Genomic DNA, 21,228 nt, shown 5'->3' with positions numbered 1-21,228 from the left:
TTAACGCCTTATCAGATACATGATTTGCAGATGTGTTCTCCTATTCCATAAGTTGTCTTTTCAAGCTTTTTAGTTTGATATAGTTCCACTTGTTTGTTTAGCTGTTGTTGCCTATACTTTTGGCATCTTATTCAAAAAGTCTTTGCTGAGATCAGTGTCAAGGAGCTTTTTTCCTATGTTTTCTTCTAGGGGTTTTATGGTTTCATGTCTTCCATTTAAATCTTTAATCAATTTCAAGCTTCCATTAAGTAGACTTATTATTATATTGGGGTTGTTATTTTGAAGCTATTGTTTGCACATTATAGGAAAAAGCAAATAAGTATTTATATTCATCTTTTCAGGAACCAACATTTTCAACATAAGAGAAAAAAGGTACAAATATAAAAACAAATAAATTAAAACCCTATAATCTTAATTTTGAATTGGTAATATCGGTATAAACTCAGTATTTTTTCCTCCTTTAAAAATACATACCAGTTTGTCTCTGTTCACCAAAAAACCCTGGAAGAAGTGACAACCCATGAGCAGGGAACACATTTGATGCCCAGTTCTTGAAGAATTCTATTAAACTTATTAACTTAAATAGTTTATATCTTGATGTCTGTCATTCTGAGGTCATAATGAAATATGGTTGCCCTTCTCATATGCAGACTCAGTTATTCCTTCATTTCAGGAAAACAAATTTATAGCATCTTTCAAGATTTTTCTCTTCCACTTTTGGGTTCTTGGATTCAGAGGAACACTTTTTTGTTAACTTGCTGTCTTCCTTATACATATATCTTCTTAATTGTGCTCATAATGATTATCCTAAGTTTCTTTAATTTTTATTTCTAAATATTTTTACTGTTAATATTTTTAGTGTTATAGCCTCATTTTCTTTTATTCCAATGTTTTTTTCTTTTGTCTTTGAGTTCTTGTTTGGTTAAACTCGTTTTCTTGTTGCTTTCTTATAATATATAAAATTTTTAAAGGTTTGTGTTTTGTTTCTGGGTTATGATTTCTTTCCTATGGGTTGTTTGGTTTTTTTTTAAACATCTTTATTGGAGTATCATTGCTGTACAATGGTGTGTTAGTTTCTGCTTTATAACAAAGTGAATCAGCTATACATATATCCCCATATCTCCTCCCTCTTGCGTCTCCCTCCCGCCCTCCCTATCCCACCCCTCTAGGTGGTCACAAAGCACTGAGCTGATCTCCCTGTGCTATGCGGCTGCTTCCCACTAGCTATCTATTTTACATTTGGTAGTATTTATAAGCCCATGCCACTCTTTCCAATGGGTTTTTAATCAGTCTTTTGTTCTTCTTCCCCCCTTCCTCTTAATCCATCATATGTTGGAAAAATGTACAACCATTAAAAATGATGTTGTGGAAGAATGCATACTGATATGTAGAAATATTCAAGACCTATTAGTGAATGAATAAGCAGGCTACTAAATAATATGTACATCGAATATGTACAGTGCATTGTAATGTTAAATATATTCATGTTATGTTAAGTATATGTGATATATGGTATGAAAGAAAAAAAGCCTAGTGAAATAAGTCAAATTTATTGTGTGCCAAGTATTGTACTATATACCTTACATGAACACCTCATTAAGTAGATCCTGTTAATACCCCCATGGTACAGTAAAGAAATTAATGTTGAGAGAGTTTAAATATCATCTGTAAAGGCAGTGAGTAAGGAAGCTGGAAGTTGTGTTTAGGTCGTTTGACTTCAGTAATGATATATATCCAAATGTTTACAGTGGTTATTTCTGAGTCATAGTACTATAGGTAACTTTTTATATTCTTCTTTGCACTACTGTGTATTTCCCACATCTTTCGCCTTTCACAAGCACCTATGGCCTTGTAATAATATAAATAGCTATTAAAGATTCTAAACAGTACTATGTACAGACTGAATAATGATATCACCATTATAATTGTTTTAACATAAATTTCCACTTCTGCTTACCTCATTTCACAACTAAATTACATAGGCAGTTTTGCATACCTTATAATAATATAAAATCTTAATTACAGTTTACATAGGATATGTAGGCGAGAAATATAGTTTAAAATTCTGAAATCAGAATAATTCAATAATACAATTTAACTTAAATTATATCATTTTCTCTCTTATTTCCTTTGTGCATCCAAGATGTCGGGTTTCTTTCTTTCTTTTTTCAAATTTCAAAATTTGGAGGATACTCTTATTTTTCTCTATGTTTTTGAGGAAGTGAGGCAGTAAGCCCTAGGTTTCTGGTTTCTATAAGAATAAATAGATACTGTAGCCAGAGGTTCTCAACATCCAAAATTTTGAGGCAATTTAATGAAGTGTTTAAACAAAGAAGGCTGTTAAACTCTTTTCAAATATTACGAAAGATTTCAAGTATAAATAATATAATAATCACCATAATTTCTTGCATCCTGCTTCTTCCTTCTGGGTTAAATTCTCTCCTTAATTAAATATACTCCTTGGAAGTTCTTTCAGTGGAGGCTATTCCAGTTTTTATTTGTCTAAAATTATCCTTATTTCACCCTCAATACTATTGTTTAACTAGGTACAGAATTCTAGACTGACAGTCTTTTTTCACTCATCCACTTAAAGCATTTATTTCACATTTTTCTGTACTCATGATGCTATCAGAAATTTTAATGCAAATTTAATTTTTGTTTCCTTGTAGACAACTTGGATTTTGTCTTTGGATGCTTTAAAAATTATTATTTCTTGCCTTTCTGGTTTCATGTAAGGGATATATTGTAGATTTCGTTTTTTTAATTGAAGTATAGTTAATTTATAACATGTTAGTTTCAAGTGTACAGCAGAGTGATTCAGTTCTCTCTCTCTCTCTCTCTCTCTCTATATATATATATATATATATATACACACACACACATATGATATTTACTCTTTTTCACATTCTTTTCCATTATAGGTTATTATAAGATATTAAATATAGTTCCCTGTGCTATACAGTAGTCCTTGTTGTTTAACTGTTTTATATATAGTAGTGTGTATATGTTAATCTCAAACTCTTAATTTATCTCTTTCCCTCCCACCCCTGCTATCCCCTTTGGTAGCCATAAGTTTTCTATGTCTGTGAGTCTATTTCTGTTTTGTAAATAAGTTCATTTATATCAATTTTTAAAGATTCTACATAGAAGTGATATATGATGTTTGGATTTCTCTGTCTGACTTACTTCACTTAATATGATAATCTCTAGGTCCATCTATGTTGCTGCAGATGGCATTATTTCATCCTTTTCAGTGGCTGAGTAATAGTCCATTGTATATATGTATACCACATCTTCTTGTACCGTTCATCTTTTGGTAAACACTTAGGTTGTGTCCACGTCTTGGCTATTGTAAATGGTGCTGCTATGAACATTGGGGTGCATGTACCTTTTTGAATTAGAGTTTTCTCTGGATATATGCCCAGGAGTGGGATTGCTGGATCATACGGCAACTCTATTTTTAGTTTTTAAAGGAACATCCATGCTGTTCTCCATAGTGGCTATACCAATTTACATTCTCACCAACGGTATAGGAGGGTTCCCCTTTCTCCACACTCTCTCCAGCATTTATTCTTGTAGATATCTTTTTATATATCTTGTTTAGAAGGTGTGCTTCTTGAACCTGAGGATTCAGATCTTTCTTCAGTTTGGGAGAGTTCTCAGCTATTAATCCTATGAATATATCCCCACTCCTGATTTTCTATTCTCTCTTTCTGGATCTCTAATTACTCTTATGTTGGACATTCTCATCCATCCTCTATAAATCTCTGTGCTGAATTCTGGTGTATTTTCTCAGATTTATTTTTTAATTCTCTAGTTCTCTCTTCAGCAGTATCTAATATTCTATTTTAATCTATTCACTGAGTTTTAAATTATAATGTTCAGCTTTGTGCAGTGGCAGTATCATAGCCAATGAGGTTTATCCAAGGCATGATTATTGCTAATTAAATTATAATGTTCATACATATTTTTCATTTTTAGAGGTTCTATTTGGTTTCTTTTTGAATCTTCTCATTCTTTATTTATAGTGTGTCATTTTTTTCAAATGGTTTTAATTACTACCTTTTTGTCTTTACTTATTTTATTCATACTTATTTTTATAGCCCCTGTCAGATTGTTCAATTGTCTGAAGTTCTCAGACTTCAATTATTGCTGCTGGTTGTGACTAATGATTATTATTATTCCTTCCCCTAGTGAATTGTTTTCTGTTTATTTTATGACTTTAGATTATAAACTCTTTTGGATTCAGGGCATGTCACTTAGGACAATTTTGTGTTTGGTTTGACCAGTCACCCCAAGGTATCACTGTCCCAGGGCCAATTTTTATGTTAACTTTTGGCTTGGGGGATTCTTGGATCACATTTGTAGTTGTAAATTCAAACCCATGGGAGCACCAGAGCTGTAGTAAGAAGCGCCCAAAGAAAGATTTTTGTCAAATCAGAGTCTAGGCAGAGTCAGACAAGCTCCCTCATCATATGGCTGAGCTAGTGGAGTTCCTGCTTTTTTTGTGTGTGTGTGGGGCCTCGGTTCCTATTTGTACTTCCTATGGATTCAAAGCCTCATCTCTTCGTTGAGACTGATGACTTCCTCCAAGACAGGGCCATTACAATATCTGCTCATGAAATGTTCACCCATGTGCTCTTCATTCCTGTGATGTCATCTCACATACTCACTGCTCTTGTTTTCAGTTCACTGTTGCATTTCTACAATCTTGAGATTTCCTTTTCTTTACGGAGAGTTCAGCTGTTTACGTAAAAACATTTGTTTTATTTTACCAAAAATTTGTGGAGGTTTATAATGGGTGGGCTTTCAGATTACTTACTTAACAATATTTCAGAATCTTTTCTTTAAAAAAAATCATTTTACACAGAAACTTTTAATCACACACAAAAGTAGAGAGACTAGTACAGTGAATGCCCATGTGCCCTCTTTCACCTTATCAACGTATTATCAGTTTTCTCAGGATCTTTTATAAGGTGTTTTTTTTCTAGTGCCATTTGTAGTAGAGTTTAAACTTGCTCCCATAATTGAGAGTTTGGCTGCTCTCTGTATGGTTTGCACAAAGGAATTTTGATATTAACTAGTTTGTAATTAAAATACTGTACTTCATGGTTTTAGGAAAATCACCTAGAGAAAGCAAAGTCTTTATAGACCAATATGTTAAACCCTATATTAAATATTTAATTCATTATTATTAAAATTCATAATAAAAAATTTCTCAATTATAGGAAAAAATTATAGTGTCTCCAGAAACAGAATTGATTCAACATTGCCCCCTTGTGTCAGGTATTTCTTGCCTTCCATTTCACCTTTCAGATCTCCACCTCCCTAGGTTCACATTATATCTGCCCCATTTGAATCTGGGAAAGCCTTACTCATTTTGACTCTGCTTCTTTGCTGTTCCAACTCTGTACATTCATTTCCATGTTTAAGCTTCCTATGTTTCTCTTTTTTGGCTTTTTTGGCCAGAGCCCTCTATTCCAGTTATTTTCATTTCCATCCTAACATGAAAAAGGCAGGGAGTGGAGGTGTTTCACAATTTATATTTTTCAAGGCCAGGTTTCACACACAGTCCTATTTTTTATCATCTGACAAATGTATTGATATTATCTACTATAGTTGGTAACACTTCGGAAGAAACTAGTCCAAAATTTCTTGTTAATATCTTCTTGATAAAGAAGAAAATCTTTAATGCCCAACAAATGTCTTCAGCTTTAATCTGACCAAATTCCCCTAATCGATCCATAGTGAAGATATAATATAGTCATTAATGTTTTTTTTGAGAAACTCTTTATGTATCAAGGACTCAAAATGACCAACTTGTGATGGATTAGCCTTGCTCTGTACACTATAATTTAGAAGCAGGTATAAGGCAGCAAATATTTCAGCACAATAGTTGGAACACTGGCACTAGACCATGATTTCCGTCCTTGCTAACCTTGGGAGAGAAGCGGCTCCTTAGAAGGGCAGAGCATGGGCCCCTCACCAGTCGCGAGTGTGGGCAGTTTCCCTGGAGAAATGTGTGACTCTGCAAGTTGGAGGTGAAATGCAGTGTGCAGACACATCTGGTTTCCCAGGAAGAGGCACTCCTTTTGTGCAATGCTTGAATGTGTGGACAAAGCCAGGGTTGCTTGTGTGTTTGGTTATCTCTGCCTCTGACATGTTCAAGTCATATACAAAAACAGAAGTCCTCAGAATCAGAGGCCCCAACACTTGTAAACTGATCACCTTTAATTCTTACCGAAAGTTATAGAGAGGTCCTGGGCCTGCTGCTCAAATGTCCCTATGTGGAGGGCTGTAGAGGTTCCTGGAGGGAGGACTCTTCTCTGATGATCAGCCAGCTTCCTAAGCATGCCAACCTGTGCCATTGCACAGAGCCCTGAGCGTAGACGGACTCCATACTCTGTTTAATGTTATGCTGTCACCTTGTTGAAATTATTAGCAATAATATAAATATAAATGTTATGAATGATATAAATAAAATAATATAAAAATAATTTTTTACCAAGGGACCCCTCATTTTCATTTTATCCGGGGTATGCTTAAGTTATGCAGCCTGTTCTACTCCTGGGTTTTTACTGTGATGGGGCCAACTTCATTCTCCTATCTGCCCTTGAACTAAGCACAGTGCCAGGCAATGCCATGAGCTGATTGTCATTGGCCAGTCAGGACCCACACCTGGAGCTGGGGGTAGGGAAGGGCCTCCCAAACTTCATGGCTGCTATTTAGTTAAGGATGGGGAGGTAATGCTGAGGATATAACTAATAAGAACCATTCCACTCCTCCCTCCCTTTTTTTTGTTGAGTGGTTGCTCATGTTTTGCTTTCTAATATTACATTGCCTTGTCATAAGATAAAAGGTATATTTATTAAAAAGAAATAATATGTCACATGCATTCCAAAAGATAGTAGTAGAAATTTATTGTAAACATTTCCTTTTGAGGGAATTCCCTGGCGGTCCAGTGGTTAGGACTCTGCACTTCCACTGCAGGGGGCACGGGTTCTAGCCCTGGTTGGGGAACTAAGATCCCACATGCCATGGGTGTGGCCAAAAAAATTTTTCCTTTTGAGTGTGTAGAACACACCCTCCTTTACGATCTTATACCCTGTAAAATCTTCCTTTGTAAATTCAGAGAATAAAAAGGTAAATATCAGCTCAACTTGAGGCTGACTTGTTACAGATTTTAATTTTAGTGTATTCTGGGTTAAAAAGTGTTATCTGAGTGAGCATTTTATAAATCTGTTACGAATCACAATACCTAGCTGGTAGAATACAGACCTTAGTATGCAGGTTTGCCCTGTCATTTATTCTTCTGTTACTTAAGTTTTGACTGTTACTAAACCTGAAATGTGATTCCCAATAAAACTACACAGGGCTGGGAAATCCACTGAAATCTCATTATGTTTTTGAACAGCGACGTTTAAAACTACCCACAAGTGAGGTAATGATTTTTACAATGAACTCTGACATCAATGAACATCGTGTACCGCTGAGTAATTTCTTATACTCTCATCATTATAGAATTTATTTGTACCATTCTTGGTATTAAAAAACAAATAATTTTCATATGTATTAAAGTACAGTTTGGCTAAATAAATAAAATAAATTGTATTAAAGTACAATTTGGCTAAATAAAAATAAAATGTGGTCTAATTTCAAGTTCTTATTTTTTAATTTCACAGCACCAAGCCCAGTGCCTTTATTTAATAGAGACTTAAATATTTTCTCAATGAAGAACTAATGTTTTTAAACAATGAGTGTTTTAAAAAATAATACCCAGCATTATTTTATTTTACAAGTAAGCCAAACCAATTGATGAAACCTTGAATTTTGATCCTATATATATAGGAAGAGCGCAGAATGAAAGCTTAATGTCTCTGTCTCAGTTTTCCTACTTACATAACATAGATACAAATCTCTCTCCCATCTAGTTCACGGTTTCGGTGAATCACAAATGAGATAATAATAATAGCAAACACTTTTATAGTTTATCATATGTGCTAATGATAGGCATTTGTAAATACCATTTAATCCTGACACTAACCCCATAACACAGATATTTTTATCTTCATTTTACAGATGAGGAAACTGATAAACAGAGAATTTCAGTAACTTGTCAAAGGCCACATAAATAGAGACAAATAAAGGAGAATTTGAATCAGACTGTGGAACCATCATACTGAGTATGGGAAAGGTGTTTTACAAACTTGAAAGCACCATATAAATTTGAATTATTTTTATTGTTCAATCATTCATAATCGTAAGATAGATAATTATATGGGGACACAATCTAGTTCTTTTAAAATTAATGAAAAATGACTGGTAGATGGAGATGTGACAGCTGAAATGTTACATCTTACTTAGTTCTATGGAATGTGAATAATCTCCAATAAAATATAGGCCTCTCACTGTGTCAAAGCATTGAATTTGTTGAATGAATGAGTTCCATCAAGTTATGAGCATTTAGCTACCATTTAAACATCTTAGAATCAGGTAGTATGGATGTGTGTATGAATGACAGGAGAGAATGAGATACATACACACACACACACACACACACACACACACACACACAGACTGTGAAAGCTTGAAGATTGGCAAAAGACTTCACCAAGAGGCTTGAGGTTGCATTAAAAATGTTAGGTCTGGAATAAATGTAATTGTGTAGAGAACATTAAACCCTAAACCTCATGTTTCTCCTGGCAAGAGTAGCTAGTTCTTACTTAAGTCTGATAATTTACACAGCGTTATCCTTGGTACTCAACGTTTTTGTGCGAGTGTAAGTTAGCAAGACAATGGCTTACCTATGCCTTGATTATGTCTATAAAGACTTTTTACAAATGTCACAGATGACTCATTAAGAAAGTGTGCCTTTTGTCTCTTTGATTTTCTCTTATGAGAAACAAAATAGTTAATATGTTCTGATTCACAGATGTTTAGAGTTAGTTAAAAAGCCAGGATCTTCATAGAGAGGGTCTGTCTGTAACTTTCTGTACCTTCTTATCCTACTGTAACCCCCTTGCGGATCTTCCAATGTACACGATATCCTTTTAAATTGGTTTGTCCCAGAAATCCTTCTCGCAAAATGTTACTTTTCGTGTGAGTTATCTAGACTAGAGAATGACCTTCATTATTTCACTCTGCTGACGTAGTCCTGACCTGGGTGGACTCCATAATACAGCCAGGAATAGACACTAAGCATTCCCAATCCAATTCGTCCCTCAGTGAGGACGGGTAACCTGTTTTTAATAGCAGATTCAGTGTTTTCTTTGAGAAGGTTTAGTGCTTACTAATCATGGAGAAGCAGCTCTATTGCTTGAATTCAAAGAGATTCATCTAAATATTTTACAATGAATGAAGTAAGTTTACGATGTTTAAAATTAATGGTATCTTGACAGAATGATACAGTAGACAGGAACAGATTATGGGATCAGCATGACTTGATTTTAATTTCAACTCTACAACTTTTTTTTTTTTTTTTTTTTTTTTTGTGGTGATATGCAGGCCTCTCACTGTTGTGGCCTCTCCTGTTGCGGAGCACAGGCTCCGGACGCACAGGCTCAGCGGCCATGGCTCACGGGCCCAGCCGCTCTGGGGCATGTGGGATCTTCCCGGACCGGGGCACGAACCTGTGTCCCCTGCATCGGCAGGCAGACTCTCAACCACTGCGCCACCAGGGAAGCCCTCAACTCTACAACTTAACATCTATGTAACCTTGAATACTTTCTCACCCTCATTGAATCTGTCTCAATATCAGTAAAATGTGAAAGAAACCCAGCTTTCTCATAGGCTTGTGGGAGGGTTAGATAAAATGCTCTATATAAAATACTTAGCAAACATTCAGCCTAGAAAGTACTCAAGGATTTTTTTCATCTATTTCCTTAGCTTTAAATGGTTTTATTTTACTATAAAACAATAAGTGGAAATGAAATTTAAGATGTGTTTTTTATTAAGAGAGAACTTGAACAGATACTAATGGTTTATTTAGGCTTTTACTGCAAAGTAAGCTTATCTCATCCTATCTCTCTCTGAATCGTATATTTTTTCTTGCTGGAGACACCAATGCTGTTGAAATATCAGTTGAACATCAGCAGTATGAGGGCTTTGATAAGCTTTTTATCTCTGTTGACAAATTTGATCCTCACAACCTCTCATTCACATCATTATTGCTACTTTACAGATTAGGAGGTTTTAAGACGTTAAGTAATTTCCCCAAGGTCACACAGCCTGGTGGGTGGGACCGAGGCTCAAGGTAGATTTTGGCTTCTGTGTCTCAGTCTTGGAGTAGCTGGCTTTTACTTAACTCTGATAGCTTACAGTGTTTGAGCCTAGTCTTGGCAGCTATAGCCATCATTTTTACCCACACTTTCCTCAGAGCTCTTTGCAGCTCTGGCATAAAGGTGCTCATCAATTCATCTTTCTCCAGCCTTTACAGATTGTAAGCACAACTTCCTTTTTTTTCTCTACTATGGTGAGGTCTCATGCTAGAAGAATTGAATATGCCTAAGGATAATGGGACACTTGCCTTTTACAGGATCGAAGGGTAATTCCTGCTCTTTTACTTTCAACTACTGCACTATAGTCCAGAGTGGAGTCCAAGAGAGGAATCAGTCTGGTGGAGGGAACAGTATGGGATGGTTCCCTATGCTGTGGTGAGTTCTAGGGAACAGATTGTTAAAAACATTTGTAGCAATATTAGCCATCAACATTAGTGCCCTAGGGTCTCATAGATACTGGCTTTTTTCATGTCTAATTCCATCTTGTTCAATAAGAAATCTTGTAGTGAAGACATTGTTCCATTTAATCTCATTCATTCAGTGAATAACTATTGGGTGTATACCCTTTGGTATCCATTGGTTTCTAGTCACAAGACAAAGTGTCTACTTGGATGTGGAAGGATACTGAGAATAAACACATAAATAAACAAGATCTTAACAGGCAGTCCTATTGTTATAATGAAAACAAATTAGGATCATGTTATAGTGAGGCCCAGGAGTACTTTGAATGGGATGCTTATGGGAACTTTTGCTGTCCCCCGAGAAGGCGGGTTCTCTGAAGCAGGCCTTTCCTGTGGCTTCTTACCCCCGCAGGGCAGCTGAGCTGCTATGATTAATCTAGTGGAGGGAAGGCACTTGCTTCCCTTTGATGTTCTTATTTGATGGCTGTGAATCTGTAGTAAATATGACATGATGACAACTTAAATATTATAATAGGAACAATGAAGACAGGATCCAACAAGCAAAATGCTTGCGCATGAATATGAATTATTGGAAATCAAAAGACTGGCATCTGAATTTTAAAATACATATTTGTGCTGCTTGAATATTTGATTCTGGTACATTTCTTTCTTTCTTTTTTTTTGCGGTACGCGGGCCTCTCACCGCTGTGGCCTCTCCTGCTGCGGAGCACAGGCTCTGGACGCGCAGGCTCAACAGCCATGGCTCACGGGCCCAGCCGCTCCGCGGCACGTGGGATCCTCCTGGACCAGGGCATTGGCAGGCAGACCCTCAACCACTGCGCCACCAGGGAAGCCCTGGTACATTTCTTAAGGAAGGAGTTCACTTTCAAAACTAATAGTCCTTTGTCCTGTCCTAGTAAGAATAGATTTATTGTGATATTAGTCTCTCCTTAAATAGGCACATCTGCTTCTTTGTTTCTTGCTGAGCAATAGGACTATGACTATGTATATCAATGCCAGACAATATTTATTTGTGTTTGTTTTTCATCTCCCCTCACTAGACTTTAAGCTCCATAAGGGCAGGGACTTTGTTTTGCATCATGTCATTTGCTCTGCACCTAGAGCAGTGCCTGACACAGAGTAGGAGCGCAATAAGTATTTGTTGAATGAGTAGTAAAAAAGACCCCACCTGCCTCCATGGATCTCATGGGGCCCCACTGAGGGTGGTAGAAATTCAGGGGAGGGGCTTCCCTGGTGGCACAGTAGTTAAGAATCAGCCTGCCAATGCAGGAGACATGGGTTCAAGCCCTGGTCCAGGAAGATCCCACATGCCGCGGAGCAACTAAGCCCATGAGCCACAACTACTGAGCCTGCGCTCTAGAGCCTATGAACCGCAACTACTGAGCCCGTGTGCCACAACTACTGAGCCTGCGCTCTAGAGCCCATGAACTACAACTAGTGAGCCCGTGTGCCACAACTGCTGAAGCCCGTGTGCCTAGAGCCCGTGCTCCTCAACAAGAGAAGCCACTGCAGTGAGAAGCCCGTGAACCGCAACGAAGAGTAGCCCCCGCTCGCTGCAACTAGAGAAAACCCACGCACAGCAGTGAAGACCCTACACAGCCAAAATAAATAAATAAATTTAAAAATAAATAAGTAAAAATAAAATGAGCAGTACTGTGTCACAATAACTTTAACAAAAAAAAGAAAAATTCAGGGGAGACGATGTCTTCAACTATAATGTTTAGATTATGGACACAGCTGTTGATGGAAAGAGACTTGGATTTGGGTTAGGATGACTTGAGTTGAATTTCAGCTTTGACATTATTAGCTGTGTGAATCTTTAACTTTTTTAACTTAAAAATTTTTTTATTGAAGTATAGTTGATTTACAATGTTGTGTTAGTTTCAGATGTACAACAAAGTGATTCAGTTATATATGTGTGTGTGTTTTATATATATTTTTTTTCAGGTTCTTTTCCATTACAGATTATTACAAGATATTGAATATAGTTCCCTGTGCCATACAGTAGGTCCTTATTGTTTATCTATTTTATATATAATAGTGTATATATGTTAATCCCAAATGCCTAATTTGTCCCTCCCCACCTTTTCCCCTTTCATAACCATAAGTCTTTTTTTCCTGTGTCTGTGAGTCTATTTCTGTTTTGTAAATAAGTTCATTTGTATCAATTTTTTTTTAGATTCCACATGTAAGTGATATCATATATTTATTTTCCTATGTCTGGCTTACTTCACTTATCATGATAATCTCTAGGTCCATCCATGTTGCTGCAAATGGCATTATTTCATTCTTTTTTTATGGCTGAGTAACTTTCCATTGTATCTATACTACATCCTCTTTATCTGTGCCTCTGTTGATGGATATTTAGGTTTAGCTGTGTGCATCTTGTGGGAAATTACTTAACCTTGTTTCCTCAGCTGTGAAACTGAGTAACTTGTGAGGAGGGCACATGAGCCAATGTATGTGGAAGGGCCAAGAGCAATGCCAGGAGTGTTACAGTTTCACAGTAAACATTGAGGACAAAAATATTCAGATAAAAGTGGGAGATATAACCATAAAAGGCTGGGATTTAAAGTGTAGAGGTGGGAATAAAAGATATCATCTGGGAAAACAACAACAAAATTTGACAGACCGGATGGCAGAAATGAAAAGGAAAACGTGTGAAAAGGGCCAACCCTGCCATGACTTTCTTCCCAAGCCACTGAAAAGGGCTGTGTACAGAGAACTCTCCTTTACAACCCCATCGAATTCTCAGGATGTGGAAGTAAGACAAATGTAGAAGCCTCCACAAGGAAATCCTGTGAAGCAAATTCATGAGTTAAAATAAGTCAGTTTAGCTAAGTTAGGGCAAACCAACCATGCTCTGTTAAAATATTGCCTCCTGTTATAGTGGAATCTTTACCAGTAGTCCTTCAATTAAGTATGAAATCATACATAGGAAGTCAGAAAGGTTACCAAGTTTTCCTGTTAGGTTATTAGACAAAAGATAGCAAAGTACTTTAGAAAGTTGATATTTCATGATTTTTAATTTAAGAAGATTTTTCCTGTCTAATAACACTATTATTTGTTATAATCATTATGGTTTACTATTTTGCTTTTATTTAAAAATGATTTTTATTTGATTTTAATGGATTTTTAAAAGAACCCATTGTTGAAATAAATTCTGTGTAAGTCAGAAGTTTCTTAATTTTACATTAAAAAAAAGCATATAAGAAACTAATTTCTAACTCCACATTACCTAATTCCAGAAGTAGACAACACAGAATTTATCATAATTTCCAAATGAACATAAGGAAAGCTCTTAAAACAGACCCATCTTTCCTTCCTAATTACTGCATCTAGAAGTATTAGCAATGTGATATGAGTAGATATAGCCCCAGTTTGATCTAGAAACTACTGAGTCAGATTAAGAAAACAAAACAAAAAATCAAAAACTCATCTTCTCAAATGCAAGCAACATTTTATTTTTCATGTTTAATTTTTTTTCTGAAATTGGGACCTATCTTGTAATCAGTGCATACTCTGAAAATTTGTTATTAAATCGTGCCTTATTAGTAGTGCTGTTTTAGAATTTAAGAGCTAATTAGAATAAATATTTCTGCTTCACCAGAAATCCGTTGAATCAGGAAGCAATTTTGCTCTTCAGATCTGTTTCTAACTTCTCCTCCCCAAGTTCCCCAATTTAAAGTAACTATTATTTAAAAGACACATTATGATGTCTATAGGAACGCTATGGTTAATTACATCTATTGTATTTTTTATACATTCTTATGTAGCAACCCTGACTTCTAATTTCTATTAGACTCAGTAGTAAATTCTCAGGGAAGAAAAACAAACGTTCCACCCTTTTCTTTACCCTATGAAAACCAAATTAGAGGGAGCAGCAACAAATGATTCCATTTCCAAACGTGCCCTTCCCTTTCCCCTCAGAGAAATGACTCTGCCTGGTGCCCAGCATGTAGCTGACTTATGAAAACTCATTTGCCCCTCGTGAGAATGTGCACGAATACAAAACTAGAGTTACATGTTTCAAAGACAATGGAACATTCTGGGAAAAAAGAATATTTGACACATAGGTTGAGACAGTAGCAATGATAGGAAATGTACACAGTTACTTGAATATAAAAGGCCTGAAATCAAGAGTCTTAAAGAGTAATTCCCTTTTATATTTGTTGGCTGTTAGCAAATTCTCAGCTAAGTTTGTTGAACCTTTCTGCCCAGATTCAAGTTTTTTGATCATTCTGTGTTACATGCAATTATGATTCTGTCTTTGTAGTAATTTTTCTCAACCACTCGTTAAGTACCCTGTTTTTTTTTTTAACATCTTTATTGGAGTATAATTGCTTTACAATGTTGTTAGTTTCTGCTGTATAACAAAGTGAATCAGCTATATGTATACATATGTCCCTATATCCCCTCCCTCTTGCGTCTCCCTCCCACCCTCCCTATCCCACCCCTCTAGGTGGACACAAAGCACCAACCTGATCTCCCTGTGCTATGCGGCCGCTTCCCACTAGCTGTCTATTTTAAGTTTGGTAGTGTATATATGTCAATGCTTCTCTCTCAGTTTTTAACCCTTCTGCCAGTCCAGACCTTAGATATCTTTCAACCAGCAAATCAAGTTCTTCCTCTTCATTAAATCTTCCCTGATCGTTCACTCTACATTGAATTCTTGCTCTTTTGAATTCCTTTAGCATTTGCTCTGCTACTGACAGCTGCGGTATAGTGGGAAGAATGTTGTCCTAAGAGTTGGAGGACACATGTATCAGTCCTGCTTCTATTACTGACTGGGTGTCCGTCTACAAATCACTTTTTTAAAAAATTAATTAATTAATTAATCTTTGGCTGCACAGGCTTTCTCTAGTGGCTGCGAGCGGGTACACCACAGCTACTCTTCACTGTGGTGCGCAGGCTTATTGTGGTGGCTTCTCTTGTTGCAGAGCACGGGCTCTAGGCACACAGTCTTCAGTAGTTGCAGTGTGTGGGCTCTAGAGCACAGGCTCAGTAGTTGTCGTGCACGGGCTTAGTTGATCTGCGGCATGTGGTATCCTCCTGGACCAGGGATTGAACCCGTGTCCCCTGCATTGGCAGGTGGATTCTTAACCACTGTGCCACCAGGGAAGTCCCTGCAAATCACTTTTTGTCTGTCTCCCTGGCTACCTATTTGTCTACCCATCCCGTCCATCCATCCATCACCTTTCTATCTACCTACATACCTATGAGAGCCTTAGTTTCTTCATTTATAATGAGAGATTATAATCCTAATAAGAGTGGTTTGGAAAACTTTAGAAAACCATTTTATAAATATAAGACATTATTATTTTTGTCCATGCCAATTATTTTGAGACTTTTTTTTTTTTTTTTTTTTTTTTTTTTTTTTTTTGCGGTACACGGGCCTCTCACTGTTGTGGCCTCTCCCGTTGCGGAGCACAGGCTCCGGATGCGCAGGCTCAGCGGCCATGGCTCACGGGCCTAGCCGCTCCGCAGCATGTGGGATCTTCCCGGACCGGGGCACGAACCCGCGTCCCCTGCATCGGCAGGCGGACTCTCAACCACTGCGCCACCAGGGAAGCCCTTGAGACATATTTTAAGGTTTCAGACTATTATTTTATCATTTTCTCTTTTCCCAAGGGAATTTGCTATTAGGAAATCTCTTGTGCAATTCACACTGCCATGAACATAGTATAGCCACCAAAATATGATTTTCCTCATTATCATGTATTTTTCAAATGCTCTCTCGGTGTTGTGTTTTCTTTGCCTCGGTGGGGTAAATGAGCCTTTTGGTCATCTCACCAAATATGGTTTATAATCAAGTGTATAAACCCCAAAGCTGATGACCCCTAAAGAAAATAATGCAATGTAAAATGAATGATAATGTGATCAGAATACATGGTATATTATCTATGAATTTAAATACAGACTATGTGATATATCACTATATGCTTTTTAGCCTCTTCCTTTCATGGGCCATTAGGAATTAACTTCTTAAAGAACTGTTTTTAACATCATAACCCCCTTTGCATTAGCTTAAGGTGGCTCCAAATGGAAATTTCTCAGAAAGCATAGGTTTGAAGATCTGGAATTTCCACATAATAGCTGTGCACTCCTGGGCAGATGTCTTAGGGTTTCTGATATTGAATTTCCTCATGTGTAATATATTTATGATATCACTTTACTGGGTTGTGAAAATGAGATAATTCTGAACTAGGAGATCTGAGTACCTGTTGTGGTGCCTGGCACAAGCTTGATTTGTAATAAATGTTTTCTTGATACTGAATTCTTCGTGAATGATTTCATATTTTTGTTGGAGATAAATTTACTCTTAGCTCCTCTAAGCAAGCTTTTCTGTTTATAGCACAATACATATAACTGTGTCATTTTGAAGTCCACTCTATACCTTCTTCCAGCCTCTAATGCTTCTCAAACTGAAATGCATTTTAACTTCCCTCCTAAAAGATTTGAGTGTCATACTTGTGAAACTTGCCCGAAACTCCCCACCTCGGCCCTCATGCAAAGCTGAATTCATGTTTATGTCTATCTGTGTTCTATATACAGATTTTAATCTGGATTTTTCTTCTTCTCTGATTCTTTTATTTCCCATTTTGTATTATGAGTTTGATGAGGTCCAAAAAAAATGTCGTGCCCTTAAGTTTTTGGCCAACCATGCAAATTTATGGCATGAAGGAGAAGGAAAGGCCATGGAGGTGGTAATGCTCGGGAGAGCCAGCTTGGAATAAAATGAGGCCAGAGTCTCTGAGCTGACCCTAAACATGGGCAGGATTGGAAGTCCTTGAATAATCATGTATTTTTAAAAACAGGATCATGGTATACAAATTGTTTTGTGATTTGCAATTTTTATTTATTATAAGCCTCATTCTAGGTGATTAATAGTCTTCTAAAGCATCTTTAATGTAGCTGAGCATTCTGTTGTTTGTTCCGTAATATTTTAAACCAGTTCCCTTTGTTGAATGTTTAGGTGATTGCTATCTTTTAAAAAGTATAAACTGTGCAGAGATGAAGATCCCTGTAGATAAATCCATGTGCACAACCATGATTAATTCCTTATACATTTTAAGAAATATTACAGTGTCAAAGGCTATGCATATTTAAAATATTTTTTGATACATATTGCCCTGCCCAGCTGTGATCCAGAATAGTGATTGCCCATTGACTATGTGTGAGAGTGTATTTTTCCACACATTTTCCCAGCACACAGATGCTATCCCTTTATGAGTATTGGCAGCTTGATTTCATGACCACACACACACACACACACACACACACACACACACACTTTTCTTGCTTTCTTTTTAAAAAATTTATTTTTATACAATTTTTAAAGGTTACACTCCATTTATAGTTACTATAAAATATTGGTTATATTCCCCGTATTATACAATACAGACGTGGTGTATATATATATACACCACATCTTTATCCATTCATCTGTTGATGGACACTTAGGTTGCTTCCATATCTTGGCAATTATAAATAATGCTGCTATGTATGTATGTGCCTTACTGTATATCTATAATCATTCTGACTTACAGAATATATTTTATTGTACGAGCACATTAGTCTGTCATATCAAATGAGTTTATAAACATATAATTCTGATGTGTCTTTTCCTAAACATAATTGTCTTGCCTTCTCAGGTGCCTGCATGAATATCACTCACAGCCAGTGTCAGATGCTGCCCTACCACACCACGCTGACACCTCTCCTCTCTATTGTCAAAAACATGGAAATGGAGAAGTTCCTCAAGTTCTTCATGTACCTCCATCGCCTTGGTTGCTATCAACATATCATGCTTTTTGGCTGCAGCCTTGCCTTCCCCGAGTGCATCGGTGATGGTGATGACAGGTATTTTGGAATGAAAAGCATTCAGTGATAAGAGTCAGTGGTAGCAGAAGTGTCTGAGAAGAACAAAATCATCCCGAGCTACCCCCTTCTGTTTTGGTTGTTGTTAAAGGAAAAAAAAAATCCCACACCAGTTGTAATCCTTTTGAAGTAGACATTTTTGGGAAATCTGGGATAATTTTATTTATGGGAAGAAATCATTCAGGCTATTAGATGGAGGCTATCAGCTGGGGTAGTCAGTAGCTGTTTCGCTGAGGGTCTGGTAGAAGACAGCACACTCCAAGGGCGATGGAAAAGATGTTTTTGAAGAGACAATTTATGGCGGTGTGGGTAGGGTTAAGAGAACAAGTAAGGATGAGAGGCACCAGGGTCTCATAATAATGCGATGCAGTTCCACTACTCAAGACTTGAAAGAGGCAAAGAGCAGGCAGACCTGGAAAAAGCTGCAGTTGTGGGCAGGGGGTCTCCCGACAAGCCAAGTTCTGTGACTCGAGACAGAGGGACACAGCCACCGCCAGCCCTTCAGTCCTGCAGGGAGAGAGAAGAAGGAATAGATGCCCTGACCTCACTCTCCTCTTGCCCTCTCCTCTGCCAGGGCCTCCTACCGACTGAACTCACCCACAACAATTGGGCAAGGGTGAGCAATTGATATGAGTGCAGTAGATGAGATCCAAAATCTCATCCCAATATCATCAGTTCAGAAGTCCCAAATCTCATCTAAATCAGGTACGGGTGAGATGCTGGGTGATTCTTACGGTCCACACTGGAGCCCAGAGCAGGGTGAGGAGGGTGAAGGGTAGATGCAGAGCGACAGAGACTGTCCAGCACAATATCGAATAGGATTAGAAAGAATTTTCTCTTTTGGGAGGGTGGGGGAGAACATGTGAGTCGGTGTACTTGTGTATGTGTCTTGTAAGCTCATTTCTTTTTTTTTTAAAATTGAGGTATAATTGACATGTAACATTATATTAGTCTCAGGTGTACAACCTAAAGATACAATGTATGTGTATATTGTGAAGTGATCACTACAATAGGTCTAGTTAACATCCATCACCACACAGTTACAAATTTTTTTCCTTGTGATGAGAACTTTTGAGATCTGCTCTCTTAACTTTCAAATATACAATATGGTATTTTTTTTTTTTTTTTGCCATACATGGGCCTCTGACTGCTGTGGCCTCTCCCGTTGTGGAGCACAGGCTCCGGACGCGCAGGCCCAGCGGCCATGGCTCACGGGCCCAGCCGCCCCGCGGCATGTGGGATCTTCCCAGACCGGGGCACCAACCCGTGTCCCCTGCATCGGCAGGCGGACTCCCAACCACTGCGCCACCAGGGAAGCCCAACAATATGGTATTATTAACCATAGTCACCATGCTGTACATTACATCTCCGTGACTTATTTATTTTATAACTAGAAGTTTGTACCTTTGAACGCATTCCCACCTTTTTGAAATAATACAATGTCAATATTATATTATATTGAAATAATGTAATTTCAATATTATATTATATTGAAGTAATAATTTTCAGTGAGAGTAAATCAATAAAAGTATGTTATGGAATATCTGAATTAGTAAGTATACAGTTTTTTTAAATTTCAAAGCACTGTTAAGTACATAATCATATATAACATCAATTATTTTCTGAATTAAAATGTTAGAAAGTTTTCAGAGTAGTAATGAGAAAATGAATTGCATTTTTAAGTGCAGATAGGTTCCATGTTATTTGTACTAATTTAATGTACAAAGAAAGTTTTGAATAGACAAAGGTTTTTATTATTTTTTTTAACATCTTTATTGGAGTATAATTGCTTTACAATGGTGTGTTCGTTTCTGTTTTATAACAAAGTGAATCAGTTATACATATACATATGTTCCCATATCTCTTCCCTCCTGCCTCTCCCTCCCTCCCACCCTCACTATCCCACCCCTCCAGGTGGTCACAAAGCACCGAGCTGATCTCCCTGTGCTACGCGGCTGCTTCCCACTAGCTATCTATTTTACGTTTGGTAGTGTATATATGTCCATGGCACTCTCTCACTTTGTCCCAGCTTACCCTTCGCCCTCCCGGTATCCTCATGTCCATTCTCTAGTAGGTCTGCATCTTTATTCCCGTCTTGCCCCTAGGTTCTTCATGACCATTTTTTTTTTTTAGATTCCATATATATGTGTTAGCATACAGTATTTGTTTTTCTCTTTCTGACTTACTTCACTATCATCTCACACTGGTCAGAATGGCCATCATCAAAAACTCTACAAACAATAAATGCTGGAGAGGGTGTGGAGAAAAGGGAACCCTCTTGCACTGTTGGTGGGAATGTAAATTGATACAGCCACTATGGAGAACAGTATGGAGGTTCCTGAAAAAACTAAAAATAGAACTGCCATATGACCCAGCAATCCCACTACTGGGCATATACCCTGAGAAAACCATAATTCAAAAAGAGTCATCTACCACAATGTTCATTGCAGCTGTATTTACAATAGCCAGGACATGGAAGCAACCTGAGTGTCCATCGACAGATGAATGGATAAAGAAGATGTGGCACATATATACAATGGAGTATTACTCAGCCATAAAAAGAAACGAAATTGAGTTATTTGTAGTGTGGTGGATGGACCTAGAGAAGGTTTTTATTATTTTAACTGGAAAAAACCTACATTGCTGTA

At 37.2% G+C, this 21,228-nt stretch overlaps 1 protein-coding gene and 1 pseudogene across 1 annotated transcript in view; both read left to right on the top strand.

Annotated features, from left to right (window-relative positions):
* Positions 1–21,228, top strand: part of CORIN (corin, serine peptidase) — a 222,651-nt gene that overhangs the window by 25,055 nt on the left and 176,368 nt on the right. Inside the window, exon 3 of the mRNA XM_032632658.1 lies at positions 18,355–18,562. Coding sequence (XP_032488549.1) covers positions 18,355–18,562 — 208 coding nt within the window. The remainder of the gene's footprint in view (positions 1–18,354; positions 18,563–21,228) is intronic.
* On the top strand, positions 3,884–3,996 carry LOC116754850 (annotated as a pseudogene).

The sequence above is a fragment of the Phocoena sinus genome, chromosome 5 (assembly GCF_008692025.1).
Source record: "Phocoena sinus isolate mPhoSin1 chromosome 5, mPhoSin1.pri, whole genome shotgun sequence".
Classification (NCBI taxonomy): Eukaryota; Metazoa; Chordata; class Mammalia; order Artiodactyla; family Phocoenidae; genus Phocoena; species Phocoena sinus.
Note: the sequence above shows the minus strand (reverse complement) of the source record. Positions and strands in the feature narration are given on the sequence as shown.